This window comes from Myodes glareolus, chromosome 12 (assembly GCF_982192425.1).
Source record: "Myodes glareolus chromosome 12, mMyoGla1.1, whole genome shotgun sequence".
Lineage (NCBI taxonomy): Eukaryota > Metazoa > Chordata > Mammalia > Rodentia > Cricetidae > Myodes > Myodes glareolus.
In genome coordinates, this window is record NC_142037.1 from 79297257 (window position 1) to 79316122 (window position 18866).

An 18866-nucleotide genomic window follows, 5' to 3' on the forward strand; every position below is an offset into this window, starting at 1 on the left:
GGGTGCATAATGTGAAATTTCCAGGTTCTATAAAGAATCGTGCTACATGTAAAAAATAAAATGAGATCAATATGCTTTTGGGTGTGTGTGAGAGTGTTTCAAGCAAGGTTTAATGGATCCAGAAGAGCCACCCTACAAGTGGGTGGTACTGTTGCACAAGCCAGAGTATGGACAGAAAGGGGAAAGAGAGCTCTGTGCCAGCCTTCATCTTCCTGACAGCACCAACACTGTCCCCACCCCCCAGCTCAGCAGGGGCTCCCACCTTGACCCGGATTAGGCACAAACCACACCCAGACTCCTGTTTTCACAGACAGATCCTTTATTAAGCAGGAAAGAAAAGCTAAAGTGGCTGCTTTCTGACTGAGAGGCAGAAAAACAGAAAATGACCTCGTGGGTGTGATGTTAAGAGAGGAAAGGAGGAGGGCTGTGTTAGTGTGGGCTAGGATGCAGTGGAGGAGAAGGAAGGGCTGTGTTAGCATGGGCTAGGATGCAGTGGAGGAGAAGGGTGTTAGCCGCAAAGGCAGGCAGGCCAGTTACCCAGGGCACCCGCTCAGAACACATCTTGCAGCCGGGAGGGAAATCCACCTTGGTTTACAAAGGTAGCTGCTGCACAGGAGCAAGTAAAAGTAGACAACAATTGTTTTTAAGCCACGCAAGGGTGACCTTCAAACAAGCATAAAAGCCAGGCGGTGCTAGTGCACACCTTTAATCCCAGCACTTTTAATCCCAGGCAGGGGCAAGAGAATCTCTGAGTTCGAGGCCAGCCTGGTCTACAGAGCGAGTTCTAGGGCAGCCAGGGCCATTCCATAGAGAAACCCTGTCTTGGAAAACAGCAGCAACAACAACCAAGCATACAAAGCAGGGGAGGGGAGGATGAGATGGCTCACTAGGTTAAGGCACTTGCCTTCACTATGTCCTGAGTTCAGGCCCAGGACCCACACGACAGGAAAGAACAAATCCCCAGCTGTCCTCGGAACTCCACACACGCCCCGCGGCATACAAGCCCTTACCAAATTAATAAGATAAATGTAATTAAACACATACGAAGGTTAATCAGTTAATCAAAGGACAGTGACTTAAACACTGTGCCCTTGTTGGCATTTACATCTACAAGTGTCCTGCCTTGGAATGACACACCCAGGTTATGAACAGAAAGCTACCATGGCTTGATGGGAGAGTAGGGACCTGTGCAGTACTGAGGGAGAGGCTGAGCCCAGGAGACAAAAGGACTTGCTTTGAGCTTTGCCCAGCCTTTGTCACCGGTGACCCCAGTATGAGCACCCTGAGTATCTGCATGTAACAGGTGTAAAACAGGCCCTGGGGCCCACAACACAGATCCTCGTGGCCGTGTAGTTAACCTGCGGTGCACAGCCAGTCTCCAGGCATCAGCCACAAAGGCTGGGCTCCCAGCACGGCATTAGTTGAGCAGACCTGCTGCTTGGTGCCAAGCTGGCCCGAGGAGACGGTGGACGCTCTGACCGCGAGGCTGCCTTCCTGCCTCCAGAGCCTTAGCCGGCACCACTGTCCGTCCACTGTTACGTCCCTCATCTGCACTGAGCTGCTCCCTCGGGACCCAAGCTCCTCTTTCTCTGCAGATAGGGAAAGGGCATGCACAGGTACCTCCTGGCACGGGGGGAGAGGGAGGGCACCTCCAACATGTATTAATACTTCCTAATTGCATGATTATTTAAAAAACATTGCAACAAAATAAAAACACACTAAGAAAGCCATAATCAGGATTTAATATATTAAAATATATTGATACTTTTATAAATAAAACCACTATAAACAGTAGATACATGATAAAATTTCTGGTACAGGTCAAAAATAAATCAACAACTGATTTTAAAAAGGTGAGAAATTTTAGCTTACCTTTGTAAAAAACATCTAACTGAATTTTACAAAATTATCAAAAGTTAAAAAGTGCTCAATATGCTTCATTTTTGTTCCATTTTCACACCATCAGGCCTGAAAGATGAGTCAGGACATAAAACCCGAGACCCTCAGGTGCTGGGGAAGCCGGGGAGCTGTGTCACCACTCCTCTTCGCAGAACCAGGGGCCTCGTCCTGCCCACGTCCAGCGCGTCTGCTGCTGAGGAAATCTCCACACGGAATCCTGGACCAATACTGGACTTCTGAGGACTCTGCACCGAATCCCATCCGGGAAGGAGAGCTGGCACGTCATCAAGCACGTGATGTCATGTCACTGGGTGAGGTAGGAAATGTCCTTTTCTCCGACCGGCAGTTACATAAATGGTGGCTGAACTGGAAAGGGCTCCAAGGCCTTTTCTGCATCCTTCCAGTTGTGGAAATTCTCTCGATACCACTCCACTGGCAGGAAAATCAAGACAATGAGAAAGTAAACAATATGCACTAACAAGTGCTTCCCGAGTCCCTGCTATGTCAGCAGAGCCTCACCTTCAAGTTGGCCAGCGGGACTCGCCCCCTGAAAACAGGACCTGGCTGTTGCCTTCTGTCCACCGCAAAGGCAGTTCCTGCAGCACTAACTGTGCAGGATGCCGGCGACATCTGTGCTTCAGCAACCTCAGGTGAGCACCGTCACTACGCTGACTTTAAAGCTATGCTATAGGAAAATGAACACTTATCTAAACACGGAGATACAGGATTAGGGAAAATGAGACAATGGATCTCTCAATGAACAGGGAAAGTCGGTTTACGGTGTGCACTATTAGGGAGGTTGGTTTACGGTGTGGACATTAGGGGAGGTTGGTTCACAGTGCGCACTATGAGGGGAGGTTGGATTACAGTGTGCACTATGAGGGGAGGTCGGTTCACAGGCTTTGCGTTAAGAAGCCTAAGTCTAGTTTAAAAAAAAAAATGGAAGCTATCTTTGGTTTAGGTTTTTAATATTTGAACAAAGTATTTTGCATTTAATGCTTTTAATCAAGACCTCTTTTGTGCATTTGAGTATATCCTTTCCTATGAATATAATTTCAAACAGATTTTTGTTGCTGTTTTGTTCTGTCTTTTGAGACAGGGTTTCACTATGCAGTGCTAGCTAATCTGAAACTTGTTATGTAAACAGGCTGGCTTCAAACTAAGAGATCCTCCTGCCTCCACCTCCTGAATGTTAAGATTAAAGGCATGTGACACACACACAGACACACACAGTGTTTCTGATTTTACTAGGTTTTTCTGTACATGTAAATTTCCAGAAATTTTCTTCCAAGACCCCACTGGTCTCCACATGGACCAGTATTCTACAGACCATAAGAAAGAAGAAAGCTACACTAGCAGGGGTGAGTGTGGACAGAACACAGAGGAAATGAGAACTGAGCACCCAAGACTCAGGAGCAAGGACAGCTAAGTCCATTAAACCCGACACTCGAGAAACAGCCACCGTTAGAAACGGCTGAAGAGCAGGGGTGCAGCTGGTTCCTGGCCGAGCTCTGCCAACCCTGGTGTTCTGAAATGAACTGCCTTTCCTTCCGCTGGCCTGAACTGCCCCCTAAATGGTCAGCCGAGTACGCACCTGTTTTCTTTATTCCTTCTTCCCAAGGCACTTTGGGCTTCCATCCTAAGCTGTGGATTTTTTCAGACTTCATTGGATATCGCATGTCATTGTGCGGTCTTGAAAAGCAAAGATTTAAGATGACATTGTGAACACACATTTGCACATCTAAGACACAGAATGCACACTCACACATCTTTATTATAATTCACATAAGAACAAAATCACACCAGGGACAAGTTTATTGTAGAAAAATTTTATAAAATACACAATTACCAATGCCTCACATTCTCTATAGCCTAGTCTTTCAATAATTTATTTATTTCTGCCACAACTTTAGGTACAAATGAAGTACCTGACATACAGAAGAAAATTTACAAATGTTTGATAAATGAATAAATTATCATCAACTCATACAGATACAAGTGAGTGCTCCTGAGTGCCAACCTTGGGACAAGATGCATTGTCTACATTATAATTAACACTTTTATAAGAAGATACTGTCCCAACTTCACAATGAGAAAACCCATACTGGGAAAGAGTCAACAGCTCTCTTTAAGCCTGTGGCTAACAACAGTGCTATCCTTTATCTTTCTAACACTTACAACAGGGAAGAAAACTTTGTCAGAAAATCCACGAGTTGAACTGATGTGAGAGGTCCTTCTGTCTATGTGTTGCTTTAATTGGTTAATGAATAAAGAAACTGCCTCAGTCTATGGCATAGGGGGAGGGAAGCGAAGAAGCCATGGAGCCACTGGAGACAGACGCTGGGAACTTTTACCCCAGTAAGCCATAGCCATGTGGTGATATACAGATTAATAGAAATGGGTTAAATTAATATAAGAGCTAGCCAATAAGAAGCTAGAACTAATAGGTCAAGCGGTGGTTTAATTAATAGTTTCTGTGTGATTATTTCGGGTTTAAGCTAGCCGAGTGGCCGGGAACCAACAAGCAGCCCTCCTCCAACACTGAACTACTTTCCTGGTGAGTTCACACAGCTTGTAGTTTTCCAAGCACCTGCAGCGTCCTGTCTCTCCAGATGTCCCAACCTGTCACTCACCTGTCATGAACATAGTCCACCCAGCTTTCTGTTTCTGACTCCGAACTGGTCTCTTTGATCTGTCAAAAGGAAGCAAGCTCCTGAGCCATGTTACGGAATGAGATCACAGAACTGTATCTGATAGCTGATAGAAGCGGGCAAGGAAGACAAGCACCTCACAGCAGGAAGGGAGGAGGAGGGGCAGTGTGAGTGCTCTCTGTCCTTACAACCTACACGCCATCCAGAGCACGGAAAGAACACGCACTGCATAAACCACAGGAAATGCCCTCAAGCCTGCGGTGAAACAGGTGGAGGATGTACACTAGCAGGAATTTATCTTGTCAGCTCTTCACTTTTAAGTTAAGGAAATGGCAAGCTATCGACTGAGCAGTACTCTGTGAGAAATTTCCCTGTTGGCTCGTGTATTTCATCTGTGCTTCCCACTGGTGGCGCTGCTGGGGACGTTCTAGAAATTCAGGAGGTGGAGTCTTCACTGTGTATCTCTGGGGGTGGATGGGAGGTTTTACAACCCGCCCCACTTCCTGCTCATGTGTGGACGGATGGAAAGGATCTAACCAGCTCCTGCTTTGGCCTCCAGGCCCTGTCGCTTGCCCCCATTATGGGCACCATTATGGACACTAGCCCTCGTGAACGCTAAGCCAAAATTAACTCTTTTCTTAGCTTGCTTGTGGTCATGGTGTCTCATCGCAGCAGCAGGAAAGTAACCTATGCTTCATTACTGTCATTGGGTTGGTAACAACTTCACAGATCCCTTCAAGAGAGGATACGCACATACATACCAGCTGTATTAGCTCTTTTGCGAGCTGGACAACGGACATTTCAAAGTTGGTCCCAATGTTGTAAATTTCACCTGGCTCCCCCTTCCTGAGGACAGTGAGAAAGGCTTCCACGACATCAGCAGCATAAAGGAAGTTTCTTCTCTGAAGCCCCGATCCATGAATACAGCTAAGTGGATCAAATGCATCAGAATTACACAGTGCAGAAAGAAGCTCCCAAACCAGGCACAAGCGGTGAGCAGTGTGACTCCTGAAAGCCAATATCCAGAGGCCCTAGAGGACTGAAAACATTAATTCCCTTGAATTTTATTCTTCATTTCATAAAACCTTTCTGAGGATTCTTAATTCAAAAAGTGGGAAATACGGCTCCCTAAGAAACACTTGTTAATTTTAGACCATAAATTCATTTTGAAGAAATCCCTAAGCTGGGTAGGGTTATACAGGACTGTAACTCTAGGGTCGCTTGGGAAACTGAGGCTAGAGGATTCCAAGTGCAAGGCCAGCCTGAGCAGTTTCAAAAAGTTAAAAAATCAACAATACCGCAATCACAGGGCTGGGGAGGAACTGGGGCTACAGCCTGCCATCAGCGTGTGTGCCTGGAACGGGTGGGCAAGGCCTACTTCCAGTCCCAGAACTGAAAAATAATGGAAAAAGGAAAAGCAAGATCTCCATTTCTACATTAACTATTTGGAAATATAAAATTATATATAGATGTCAAAATTTTATTTTGCAACTCTAAGTTCCACGGCAGATAATTTCAGAATTTACCTTAGTAAATTATGGAGATGCAGTTTAGTTATTAAAAAAACTATCACATTAAACGGAGAAAGTGTTCCTTAGTGGGCAGAATGTTCCAGTCCATGGCCTTTGTAAGATTTTATGGCTTTCAGAGATTGCTACTGAATACTACCAGCATGGCAGAGAGCACGTGAATGCAAAAGTGAAAAGCAACGTACCATTTCCTGTCGTGTTGCAGCAAAGATATAAATTTTGGAATAACCTAGAAGAATATTTAAATGCCATTTCAGACTTTGAAAATGACATTAATATGAATTTAAACTCATATATTAAAAATTATTACTAAGATACATGTGGATGGATGAATACATTCTAATTCTTTTAACCTAAATTCATGACATTTGGCAAATAAGAAAACTCTAAGGTAGTTTTGATCTCCTAAGAACCTGAGGGTGAACACACAGGTATAGTGGGAAGGCAGAGGAAGCCGCCATGGACAGTTGGCAGGCAGCACACGCAGCCTCTTTGGAGATTCCTTACATACGGGCAGGTGCCATGGATCACTTACTGCTTACATGTAATGAGTCCAAGCTTTCCCCATCTTTGCCTAATTTCCTTTAACTGTCGTACACCCTGACACAACTGCAGCCCCGTCGGGCAGTGCTGGGAGTGCTGTACGGTGCTGCAGAACTCAAGAGAGACAATGATGTCCATGCACACCCTAAAAATGCTGTATTTCCTTTACATCCCTCATCTGAAGACAACAGTTCGAGGCCCACAGGATGCCAGTTGGAATGTGTCAGGTTGACAGAGTGAAATCCGAACCCTGAGTCTGATGAGCTCTCACGTGACATCCACAGAGCACGTAATTACGCACAATCACAACATGAATGACTTCAGACAAGTAACTGCTGGAGATTGTTTTAAGTAACACTGCAATCACTAAGAGCCACTAAGGACATGGAGATAAAGCTCACCTTCTCTGGATACTGATGTGGTCCATAGACGTTACTGCTTCTGGTGATGACAACCGGAAACTAGAGTGAACAACCGGCACTGATGTAAGGGAAGGGTCCAACCACCAGGGTCAGCTTAAAGATAAACCGCGTGGAACACTGGTGCCTAACGGGCGCACGGTCGGCACTCAGTGAAGAGCCTGTCTGAGCTAAGTTTTACAAAGACAGCCTCAGCCTGATGGGTAACAAGGAGGATTTCTAGTTCAAGACCAGGCTGAGCTATGTAGTGAGCCCCTGGGTTTTCTGTCTTTTTTTTTTTTTTTAAAGTCAGGCCTTGTGATGCATGCTTTAATACCAGAAGTCAAGAGGCAGAGGCAGGTGGATCTCTTTGAGTTTGAGATAAGCATGGTCTACATGGTAAATTCCAGGCCACCTAGGACCACATAGTAAAATCATATTTTAAAAAAGACAGGAGAGTATAGGGGTCAGACAAAAGCAGAGGACCAATAACTCCTTCTCCTGTGGAGACAATGGAAAGAGGGACGTAGAGGAGGCACAGAGTCAGGCTAAACACTGAGGCCTCCCACATGCTAACTGCCAAGACAACTTTCAGCAGTCTCCATTTAATTCGATGGTAAGATGGCAGACTCCCTCCACTGAATCAACCCTTACAAGTAAAAAGGACCATCACAAAAAGCAGAACACCAAGGAATTTCTTGGCCTTCCTTTCTGACTTGGCTCCTAATAACCAATAATGGCCAGTGGGAAGCCAAGAGGACGGCACTGGAGCTGATGACACTTGTCTGACTGAATCCTAGAACGACAGTTAGAGCCGTCACACGCAGGCCTCCAGGTTACCTCATGCTGAACCAAGACTGCTGATCACTCAGAGACAAGCAACTGCTGGAAAAGGACTCTGTCTCCACCTCGTAGGACTTCCTGGAGCGTCTCCCTAGACCTGCGACGGTCGACTACGGAAGCAGGGCTAGATACGTTTCAGGTGAGTGAGAGGTAGGGCCTTTGTGTAAGAGTTCAATACTTAGAAGCCCTTACTACCTAAGTTTTTAAGCTAGATCTTCTATGCCAAAGCTGACTTACAAGAGCTTCAGAACTCAGACCTGGTGAGATGGTAAGTACCTCCTACCAAGTCTGATCACCCAGCTCAATGACGGAATTCACACGGTGGAAGGAGGAAAGTGCTTCCATAGTTGCCCTCTGGCCGCCACACACATATTACAGAAAGAACACACAAACCTTGTATCGTTCCCAGTAAGACTGCACAAAGCACTCAGCCGCTGCTTTAGATGAAGCGTAGGGGTTTGTAGGTTGTTTGGGTGATGACTCATCAAACTCCTAGTTTTAAAAGGACACATCTGAATTACACACACTCGCTAAATAAAAAAATACATTACAAGATCTAAGTGTGAGGCTTAACAGCAGTCTGTGTTGAATCCAGAGGACCTGGATTCAATCGCAGCACACACTGTGAGTGCACATTAATATACATACACAACAAAATACAATTGAAAACTATCATATTACTAGTTTGAAACATCAATGACTACATCTAAGAAACCATTTTTTGTTCTGGTGGTATACATCTGTAATCCCAGCACTTGGGAGGTGGAGGAATGAAAACAGGAATTGAAACTTTGTCTCAAAATAAAAAGACAAACCAACAGAGGAACCTCTTGAATTCTAATCTGGGGAGACCAAGTGCAGAGGTTCTTAAAGATTAGTGTCAGGGAGAAGAAATAGAAAATGAAGTTATTGAACTGGTTGGAGGCCATATTAGATCAAACCTATATTCTCAACCATTTCAAAGTATTTTTAAAGATTTATTTATTACCTTTATATGTGTGTGTACATGAGTTTATGTGCACTGCTTATGTGCAGAAACCCGTGGAAACCACATAATGGCGTTAGCTCTCTGGGAACTGGAGTCACACACGATTGTAAACAATCATATGGGTACTGGGAGTCAGGACAGGGTCCTCTGTAAAAGCAATAAAGTCGTCTTTCCAGTCTTAGAGTTACTGCTTTAGAAACAAAGTGTCTCTAAGTTACCCAGGCTAGCTTTTAACGTGGGATCCTCCTGTTTCAGCCTCCTTCAGAGCTCAGACTATGGACCTGTGTCACCAGATGTGGGCCACCAGGCCTGTTTAAACTTTCTTTACAACCACCCTGGGGGAGTAAGCATTTTCTTAGGAAATTTTGGATAGCTGTTGGCAGTTACTCTTGCTACAGTCTGAAGCTCACCACTGAAAGCAATAATCATGTAATTATTTACTTATAAAAATGATTGTCAGAATAACCTACACAACAGAACTAAACAGAAAACTGTACCAGGCAGAACGGTAGATGGGAATGAAGTTTGCGCAACACCCCTTATGCTGTGCAATCAATAAATAACTCAGTTCTCCTGCGGAAGGACAGTTGCATGGACCCGGGACTGGAATGTGAGGACCACCTCTATGCACCCCAGACACTGTGGGATGCTTTCTATCTAAACGCGGTAGATCTTCCAGAGAGCAGAGATAGCTGCTGGCTAACACCATACCACACAGGAAGTGGCTGGGAACCCTTTCTAAAATCACACACACACACACACACACACACACACACACACACACACACACGCAGAGACAGCTGCTGGCTAACACCATACCACACAGGAAGTGGCTGGGAACCCTTTCTAAAATGACATACACACACACACACACACACACACACACACACATATTTTAAGTTTCATGAAAATATATTTATATAAGGAAATCTGTAGTTTTACTGGGTAACAGTTGGGTGCTTCTATGCCAACCATAGTAGTGATTTGAAGATTAAACTTCAGACATAAGAAACCACGCTCTTCTCTACCTAATTTAATGTGACTGCCACTATTCTTCCTCTCTGCGCTGAAGAGTTAACTGCACAGACATCATCTTAGCCAATGACTCTCAGAAATCAGCATCCAGTAACTATGACCTGCAAATGGATTCCTTTGAGGCTTCTCCTTGGCGCCCTCTTAAGTTCAGGCCATCGTACCTAGCAGTATAGATACTTGTTGATTCTGAGGCTTTTGTTTTCATGTCCTGCTTAGGATCAAACCCAGGGCTTGACACACACTGCGCAAATACTCAACATGGAGCTAGACCCTAGCCTGTTACTCACTTCCCATCAACTCTGAGATTGACTATAGCCTGTTACTCACTGCCCATCCACACTGAGATTGACCATGGCCTGTTACTCACTTCCCATTAACTCTGAGATTGACCGTGGCCTGTTACTGAGCCCCAACAGAGCATGTATTTAAAAGAGGGACTGGGGAAAGGAAACTATGGACTGAAGAATGGTCCTATCTTTTTGTTTAGAAAGTACAAGAATTAGGAATGATTTCATATGAACACAGCCAGGTGTGGTGGAACATCCCTGTAATACCAGCATTCAGGAGACAGAGGCAGGAAGACCATGAGGTTAAGATCAAACTGAGCAACACGGAACTGCAGGCCAGCCTGAGCTACACAGTGAGACCCCGTCTTTAAAACATCAACAACAAAGGAACAGATTCCAGTTTCAACAGCAATGTGGCTGCACTTGTCACTGACATTCTAACGTGTTTTCTGCCCAGAGGAGCCAGTGGGACGGTGCATGCCCCAGCTCATGAAATGACAGCATCGTGTTTTACAACTAAGACTACACAAAAGACCTGATGCTGGGCTGCACAACACTCCGACCCTGAGCAAACGTGCACCAATGCTAACTGTCCCTCACATGACGTGCTTCCCTTGATAGGAACAAAGGAGAAGGAAGTAACACTTTGGAGGGTGACACAAAGCATGTAATTAGAGCACAGGAAAAGACCAGTGAACTTTAACAAGACAGACTTCTATACTGGGTACAGTAGAGTGAGTGTGTGTGTGTGTGTGTGTGTGTGTGTGTTATAATACACACACTAAGTAGAATATACCTTCTAAGCTTACCTGATCGAGACTGCCTCCATATACTTCATCTGTGCTGACGTAAATAAATTTTTCCACTCTGGCTTCATAAGCAGCACTTACCAAGACATGAGTGCCGTAAACATTGACATATGTAAACTCGAAGGCACGGACAAACGAAAGATCTAAAAAGGACGAGAGAAAAGGTACAATGGTTCCATTCCCATTACTTAGCGCATGTGAAGTAGGTTTAAGAAAGAACACAACACAGGTTGATTCATATTTGGTTTCACGTAAACCAAGATGGCCTCAAACTTACTATGTAGCTGAGCATGACACTGAACTTTTATTTTCAATTAATTTCTATGTGTGAGTGGGTGTATATGGGGGTGTGCACGTGCATGCCGCACCCTGGGTGTGGAGCCGTTCTCTCCTTCCACCATGTGGGATCTGGTATCAAATTCAAGGTATCAGGCTTCAACAGGAGGAACCTTTAATACATTGTGCCATCTCAGTGACCTAATCTTCAAACTCTGATCTTCCTGTCTCCCCCTCCCCAGTGCTGGAAAGACAGGTAAACAGAAAGAATAGATAAGCAGCCCGGGACCTTATTTAATTTTGGTCCTGTGCCCAACTCCTTCTTAACACAGCACTTGGCACCTGGCAACCTCAACACCCCCTCAAACTCCTACCTGCCCTGGGCTACACAGCTTCTGACCTCTCTGAACCACAATACAAGCTTCTCTACCCCTAAGAATAACCAAGTACAGAGAGTTTCTACTCAGAGACATTCCTGGTTTGGGGCCCATGTGCGGTGAACTGCTAGGGTCAATTGTCTACTTACTATCCTACACCCATTGTGGAAGTTTGGTAATTGGTCCCCATAATCTCACAGGAGTGGCACTATTAGGTGGTGTGGCCTTGTTGGAGGAATGTGCCACAAATGAGTGGAATAAAGACAGTGAGAAAATCATCATTGCTAAAGCTCAAATATACACAAATGTTGATCATCCAAAATAGTGCTACAGAAAACAGTAAGACGTGTTTACTGGAGCTGAAAATATTAAACACAATAGACCTAAAGCTTAGCTAAGAACAAGGCTGGGCATAGACAAAGCTAGCGTGCACGATCTGGGAAGAGGGCAAAGGTTTCTGGACTCTGCACTCTGAAAGCTTATTACATTACATCAGGTGACTACAGACAGGCTATGTCCTTTCCAAACTAGCAGTGGAAAAAGAAAATAAAAACAATTCCTCAGCTGAGTCTTTAAAAGAGAGCAAGCGGATAGATACCATGGATGAGCGGACAGACTTTTCAGAAGAAATAAACTGGATGACGGCACGCTCACCCGACACACACAAGCTGAGTCATGGTGGCCAAGAAGTGCTGGAAATGAATTATAGGAAACACATCCCAAGATGACACAGCCATTCCAAGACAGAGAAAAGGATCTCGACTTCACCGAGGAAGAAAGATGACCTCAGAACTGGGGGGATGGCTCTGCAGGTACGGGAGCTGCTGCTCAAGCAAGAGGACCTCAGCTCAGACCTCAGCCCCACAGGCTGTGCATGTGTGTGATCCCGAACTGTGGAGCGGAGACAGGAAATCTCCGGAGCCCGCTGGCTTCCCAACCGAGCCTCGACACTGGGTTCCAGCTTCAATAAGAGGCTCTGTCTCAGATAAAGGTTCAGCTAACAAGGAACACAGAAGAGATCACTACTTCTCATTTTTCTTATCAAAATACCTCTCTCTCTCATTAAGGTATTTAAATATGAAAAATGTAATAGACTTTTTTTTTTAAAATGGGCAAGTGATTTCAACAGTATTCTATAAAAGAAATTTGAATTATCAAAAAACATTAAAAAAAAACCCACCTGATCTCACTGAAACTTGGAAAAATAAACTTAGATCCCCGCATAAATGAGTCTGTTCACCACATTGCACTAAATTTGAAAACTGTAAATCAGCATGACTTCTCAGCAAAACTGCTTGCCACAGCCTCGCTGCTGAAGAAAGCCAATCTTAGGACCCTGCAGACATCAGACACAAGGAATCCCTACAAGGACATGGCCAAGTACACAGCACTGCTGCTTAAAACTGCCCAGAAGTAAAAGTGAGCCAACGTCAAGCAAGAATCAAAACAGAGCTGCTGGCCTTTCTTACGCTGGAATACTGAGAGAGCACAGACTGTGAACACACTATACTTACACCCGGCTCCCTAGCATTTCACATATGGAAGGAAACTGACAAAAATGTTTTACAAATCTATGTGTTTGTGTAAACATGTGTGAGTATGCGCACAAAGACACATGTAGTAGAAGATTTAAAAGTGGTCCAAACAAAAATATAACATCTAGGGCTAAATATTAGTCATCAAAACCATAGAGCAGGGCGGAGGGAGGCGCAGGTTTGCCGCTGTGGGAAGCAGGAGCAGCAGCAGCTACTGACAGCCAGCTCCACGGCAATGCTGCCTCCAGGCAAGGTGAGGACGACAAGGGTGGTCAGGCACTATTACTTATTTAACTGTACTTCCAATTCTTGCTATATGTCCCAGGGAAAAGGTTTGCTGAATTACTAAACAGCATCTCTGATGCACGAGGTGGTGCGGGTAACACAAACTGGTGCACTGCCACTCAGGGACATAAAATAACACCACGCTCATCTTCTCCTTCCTTCTGGAAATAACCACTAGTCTGAGTTTGAGTCAGCTCAAAAGCTTTTAAAGCCAGTTTTAATGTTCCACTTCAGCACGAGCTAACACGTCACCTGGAGTAAGCCCCAGTTGTCAGGTCTGAGGATGTGACTCAAGCAATACCATGAGCACCACTTAAAAGGCAGGGGAGAGAAGTGACTCCCAGAACCCAAGCTCCCCCAGGGACAAGGGGCTGTTTCGGCCCAGCGGGTGTATCCATTTTCAAAGACTTTGCTATGTCCCTGCTTACTCATCCCTTTACTGGACTTGGGATTTGCTGACTAGGGAGACGAGGCCGGTCAGAACTATAGCATAGGACAGTGCTTACCTACATGTGTCTGTGCAGCAAAATGTAGCACTATATCTATCTTCTCCACTTCGAACAGCAGCTTCACAAAGTGAGAGTCGCAAATGTCACCCTGCAGGAAAGACAAACACGATGGGTGAGGGTCCCCGAGCACCCGCACTCAGAGCAACAAGCCTGGCTCTGACACCTCTCCATTTCTCACCAAGTCCAACAGAAAACGTCACTCAAGCAGCCAGGCAAGTACTCTACAGTGCAGTTCTTCAGCATCTTACAACACATGCATTTAGTTCAAAATAGTTTTGCAAATATGTCCCAAGAAATAATTTTGCTGAATATCAACTTCTGTTAAATATTGTGCTGACTTTTAACACATACTTGTAAAGCTAAGATTGCATGGAAACTTTTTTAGCGTTAAGAAAAATAAACCTTTCAGAGAGGTATACAAACATATTTAAAACAAGCCTAACTACTGAAATAACATTGGGAGTGTGTGTAATCACCACTAACTAGGATTATAGTGCTCTGATGTTTGTTTTTTGTTCTTTTAAAGACAAGATTTCTCTGTGTAACAGTCATGGCTGTCCTGGAACTCGCTCTGTAGACCAGGCTGGACTCGAACTCATGGAGATCCGCCTGCCTCTGCCTCCTAAGTGCTAGAATTAAAGGCATGCGCCACCACCGTCTGGCAACTTATATGTATTTTTAACTCACATATTTTATGAACTATTCATAGATTTGCCAAGGTACTAAAACTCAAATGCAGCTTTTTATGTGACCTCAATCTACAAGGAGAACTCTCTACTTCATGTACTGTTGTGCGAACTCTCTGACCTTTAACACATTTGCAACAAACAAAGATTATGATTTCTGCATGACTCAAGAGGCAACGTCAACGGAGCTTCCATACCTGTATAAACTTGTAGTTTCGTTTGTTAGAAATAGGTTCAAGATTCTTCAAGCTTGCACAGTAATCCAGCTTAAATGAGAGAATATGGTGGGGGAGGAAACACACAAAGCAAGGTCAGCTCTTTGGATGACAAGTCAATAGAGTTTGACGGTCACAAATGCGAACACCGATACAAGAATCACCTTCCAACAATGCTTCCCCGCTCTACACCTGTAAAGTTTCCCACATCCTAAAGGCGCCGTTACAAATCTCTCTAAAATGCGCTCCCACTCAGGCTCCTCTGCAGCACTGGTGGCTACACACTGAATACGTTTAGTTCTTCACAGGAAAGGAACGAGCAATCGAAGATAAAAAAAAAGTACCTGCTGTATACACATTTAATTCATTATACCTCTTCTTTTATTTTTTTATATTTATTTATTTATTATGTATACAATATTCTGTCTACATGTATGCCTGCAGGCCAGAAGAGTGCACCAGACCTCATTACAGATGGTTGTGAGTCACCATGTGGTTGCTGGGAACTGAACTCAGGACCTTTGGAAGAGCAGGCAATGCTCTTAACTGCTGAGCCATCTCTCCAGCCCCTATGCCTCTTCTTCTAGCACGGCAAATGAGTGCTTATCTATTTTAAGAACCAGCTGCAGCTCAAGAGATAGCTCCGAGGTTAAGAGCTGAGCTTGGTTCCCACACCCACCAGCTGTGATCTGGTGGTTCACAGCTGTCTGTAACTCCAGACCCAACACCTCTGACCTTTAAGAGCAGCTGTACTTAGGTGCACATACCCATATGCAGACACACATGCCTACCCAGAATTTATCTCTTTTTTAACTTTCAGTTAGGTATTTTGTGACAAGGTCTCACTATGTACCCTTGGCTGTCCTGGAGTTCCTTATGCAGAGAAGGCCGGCTTTGAACCCCAGAGATCTGCCTGCCTCTGCTGGTTGTGGCACTGGACACCAGGAGGATTTGTTAAAGAGGCAGATGTGGGAGAATCAGAAGTCTGAGGACAGCCTGAGCTCCACCCTTAGAACAGGACAGATGGCTCGTTGGGTAAAGGCACTTGCCACCAACCTGATCCCAGGAGCTACAGAGCGAAGGTAGGAGCTGACGCCCACAGTGGTCTCTCTACGTGCAAGCTGCAGCTCATACATGCCCGCTTCCAATAAATACACAATACGAAAGAGAATTCTGTTCACCTGTTTATAACTTGAAGACAGAAAAAAATATGCTAACAGTTAACACCTGTTCCTTGCCTATACATTTTACTACCATTGCATTTTATGAAATTACAACCATTTGTATCTTTTGATTAAACTAAAAAAACATACTCTTCGGTGAGACTACAATTATGACTAAAGACGGTCCAAGACTAAATTAATGTCACTGTCTGTTTGTAGACAGGATCTCATGTGATCCTGGGCTGGCCTTGAACTTGGTATACAGTTCAAGGATGACCCTGAAGTTCTAATGCTGCTGCCCTTACGTCCCTAGTGCTCGGAAGACAGGCAGCTGCCACTGCAACTCGCTTTATTATGTTCTAATGCTAGTACACTTTAGTTTTTTTAGAAAGGTCAAGTCTTGTACATGAAGCTCACTTTTTATAAACTTACCTTGTCTAGATTTATGATGAAATAGTTGGGGTAATCTTCTACTAAGGAGACAATCACGTGGGACGCTCTACAAGGACAGAAGGACTCTGTGAGGGACAAACACTAACCTCCTGCAGTCCTCCAGTTCCCCTGAGCTGTGGAGCAGCAGGAAAACACCAGGAGATAAAATCACACTTATACTCTGGGTTCTTGGGTGCAATGGCAAGCACTATCTGTGAAGATGATGCTGATACTTGGCGGCCTTGTCCCTCACTTTCTAGGACATTCTTATGGACCAGTCTTTCCATGCAAGTACCAGCACTTCCCCACATCCATACTCCTGTTCATTAAGTGAACGTGGCTTCCGGGTACCCTCAGCAAAGGGACTGTTGAATTTAAAAGGGCCACGGCTTATCAATGCAGTACACAGAAATCTCTGTATTTTCACGCAGGAGACACTGTGTTCCATGAGGGTAGAACAGGTTCCAGTTTATTACCCACCTACTCAACTACTACCGAAGACCCTCACAGCATGGACGGGGCCTTTCTGCAGGCACTTCATGAACACCAGCCTGCTCTCACAGAGTTTATATTCTAGAATGGGGACAAGGCCATAAATAAGTAAACACAAATAATGAAATTTCAGGCCGTGTTAAGTGGGCCAGTAGGGTGGTCCCATAAGGGCTTCCAAGTTGATATGGGGGTAAATTAACACCTGAACCAAATAGTGTAAACATCCTAAACAAAGAAAGACGTGCACATCTCAAGGCAGGAAGGGGCACTAGCCTACTGTTCTCCAAGAACTCTGAGAGGCTTGTGGCACAAAAAAGCAAGCGATTCGGTTGGAAAGCAGGGTTTTAAGCACTTGAGCCTTCTAGAACTGATAGATTTGAACTTTATCACAAGCCGCACAGAAACCACAAGTATAAAACTGTATGAGGCAGCAGCATCTCACTGCCTTCAAAGCAACAACTTCTGTATGAGGAGCGCGCTTGTAAGGCATCTAAAGGAAACGCTGGGGGATCAACCAGGGGAGGCACAGTAGCTTTGTTAAGCAAAAGACCGCAGGATCAGGCCTAACGTGGTGAGAAGTCAAGTTATGGACAACCTTTGACACCAAGAAAACGGGCGCCCTCATGGAATGTGGGTATGAGTGAGCCTCGCACAAGCTGCTTAGAGGCTTTGCAAACGTGTTCTGAAGGAAAAAAAGACCGAGTTCCATCACCATCGCCGCACGGTGTCGAGACGCGCTGCTCGGAGGCTTGGCAGAGAGAGCCTGAAGGAAATGCAAAAAGCTCAACGCGTGCACCTCAAAAAGTGATAGAGGTAAACGCCTCGGGCAGGTAGGAGGAGGCACACCACCACAGCACCCCCGACACCCTCTTTATTGCGGGGCAGGTGTTAAAGCAGTCGCAATTTCAAAGCAACCTCGTTCTCGTCGACCCCAAAGTGAGGGAAACTGGACTGATGGTCCCGACCGTGCATGAGGAGCCTCCCCGCCTCGGATGGGGAGAAACTGAGCCGCTAGCACCGTTACCTACATAAAACCAGCGCCGCCGGTCACCAGGACCCGCTTCGCGTAGCTGCCGGGAGGACCAGACGGCTCCTCCCGGCCAGGAGCCGACATCTTTCCGCTCAACAGCGCCAGCGCCGTAAAGCGCGGAAGCCGGAGACCCGTGGGAGGCACCGTCCGTCACGACGTTTTTGCGACACGGCCCCGTCCCCGCCCGACACGTTAAAGGGAAATCCTCAGTCGCTTCCGGGTTCTCCCATACCTCTGCCTGAGGGGCGTGGCCGGCAGCGACTGCGCAGGCGCAGACTCTGTGCCTTGGCTAACCTAGTTCAAGAGGGGTCACTGGGGAGCTAGGGTTCGGAACATGTTCTAGACAACTGTAACCAGCCTGGTTTACTTCTGTAGATACTTAGACTTTCCGAGTTAAGAATGGGTGACTTCATCCTTCAGCTGTGTCCATAGATCAACCCCCAGCTGAGCAGCGACACCTCGGGAATGGACGCAGTCTGGAAATGGGAAGTTGCACTGCAAAATTACGTTTTACTGTTGTTAATATGATCACACATTGTAAAGGCTACTTGCAATCACGGTGGAGATGTTTCGTAGATACCCCGATTAGAGCTTACTTTCTTCTCTCGTTTGCCGACTCTGCTCCATCCTGGCCCTCCTCGCTCCACTCTATCACCACGCTGCTTCTGCCCTGGCCTAGACGCCCTTCCATCGAAGGTCTGCTAGTGTTTACCTACTCCTTCAGTTCTCAGATTGAGGGCCAGCCTGTTGGAGTCTTTCCTTGACTTAATTTAAACAGCGACCGATATCCTAACCGCGCGGAACCATTTAATTTTAACATTCTTTCTTTATGTTCATCAACAAACAGACCCGTGATGTAATTGTTCACTGACTCTGCTCCGTAG

The 18866-nt window shown here is 45.4% G+C and overlaps 1 protein-coding gene across 1 annotated transcript; it reads right to left on the bottom strand.

Moving 5' to 3' along the window:
* Positions 1–1723: 1723 nt before the first annotated feature.
* On the bottom strand, positions 1724–18110 carry Tgds (TDP-glucose 4,6-dehydratase). The gene is made up of 12 exons (XM_048422180.3): positions 17981–18110; positions 16461–16527; positions 14848–14916; positions 13962–14052; positions 10983–11125; positions 8257–8355; positions 7024–7083; positions 6265–6308; positions 5312–5477; positions 4533–4591; positions 3494–3591; positions 1724–2331 (listed from the first exon to the last, which is right to left on the bottom strand). Exons 1-12 carry the CDS (start codon positions 18064–18066, stop codon positions 2246–2248), a joined length of 1068 nt encoding a protein of 355 aa, XP_048278137.1. The 5' UTR covers positions 18067–18110; the 3' UTR covers positions 1724–2245.
* Between the last annotated feature and the right edge of the window lie 756 nt (positions 18111–18866).

Coding starts and splice junctions, on each gene's coding strand:
- Tgds (XM_048422180.3), bottom strand. CDS start 18,066: ATGTCGGCTCCTGGCCGGGAGGAGCCGTCTGGTCCTCCCGGCAGCTAC. Junction 14,053..14,847: donor GAAACTACAAGTTTATACAG/GTATGGAAGCTC, acceptor TCTTTCCTGCAG/GGTGACATTTGCGACTCTCA. Junction 3,592..4,532: donor GTGGACTATGTTCATGACAG/GTGAGTGACAGG, acceptor TTGCTTTTCAAG/ACCGCACAATGACATGCGAT.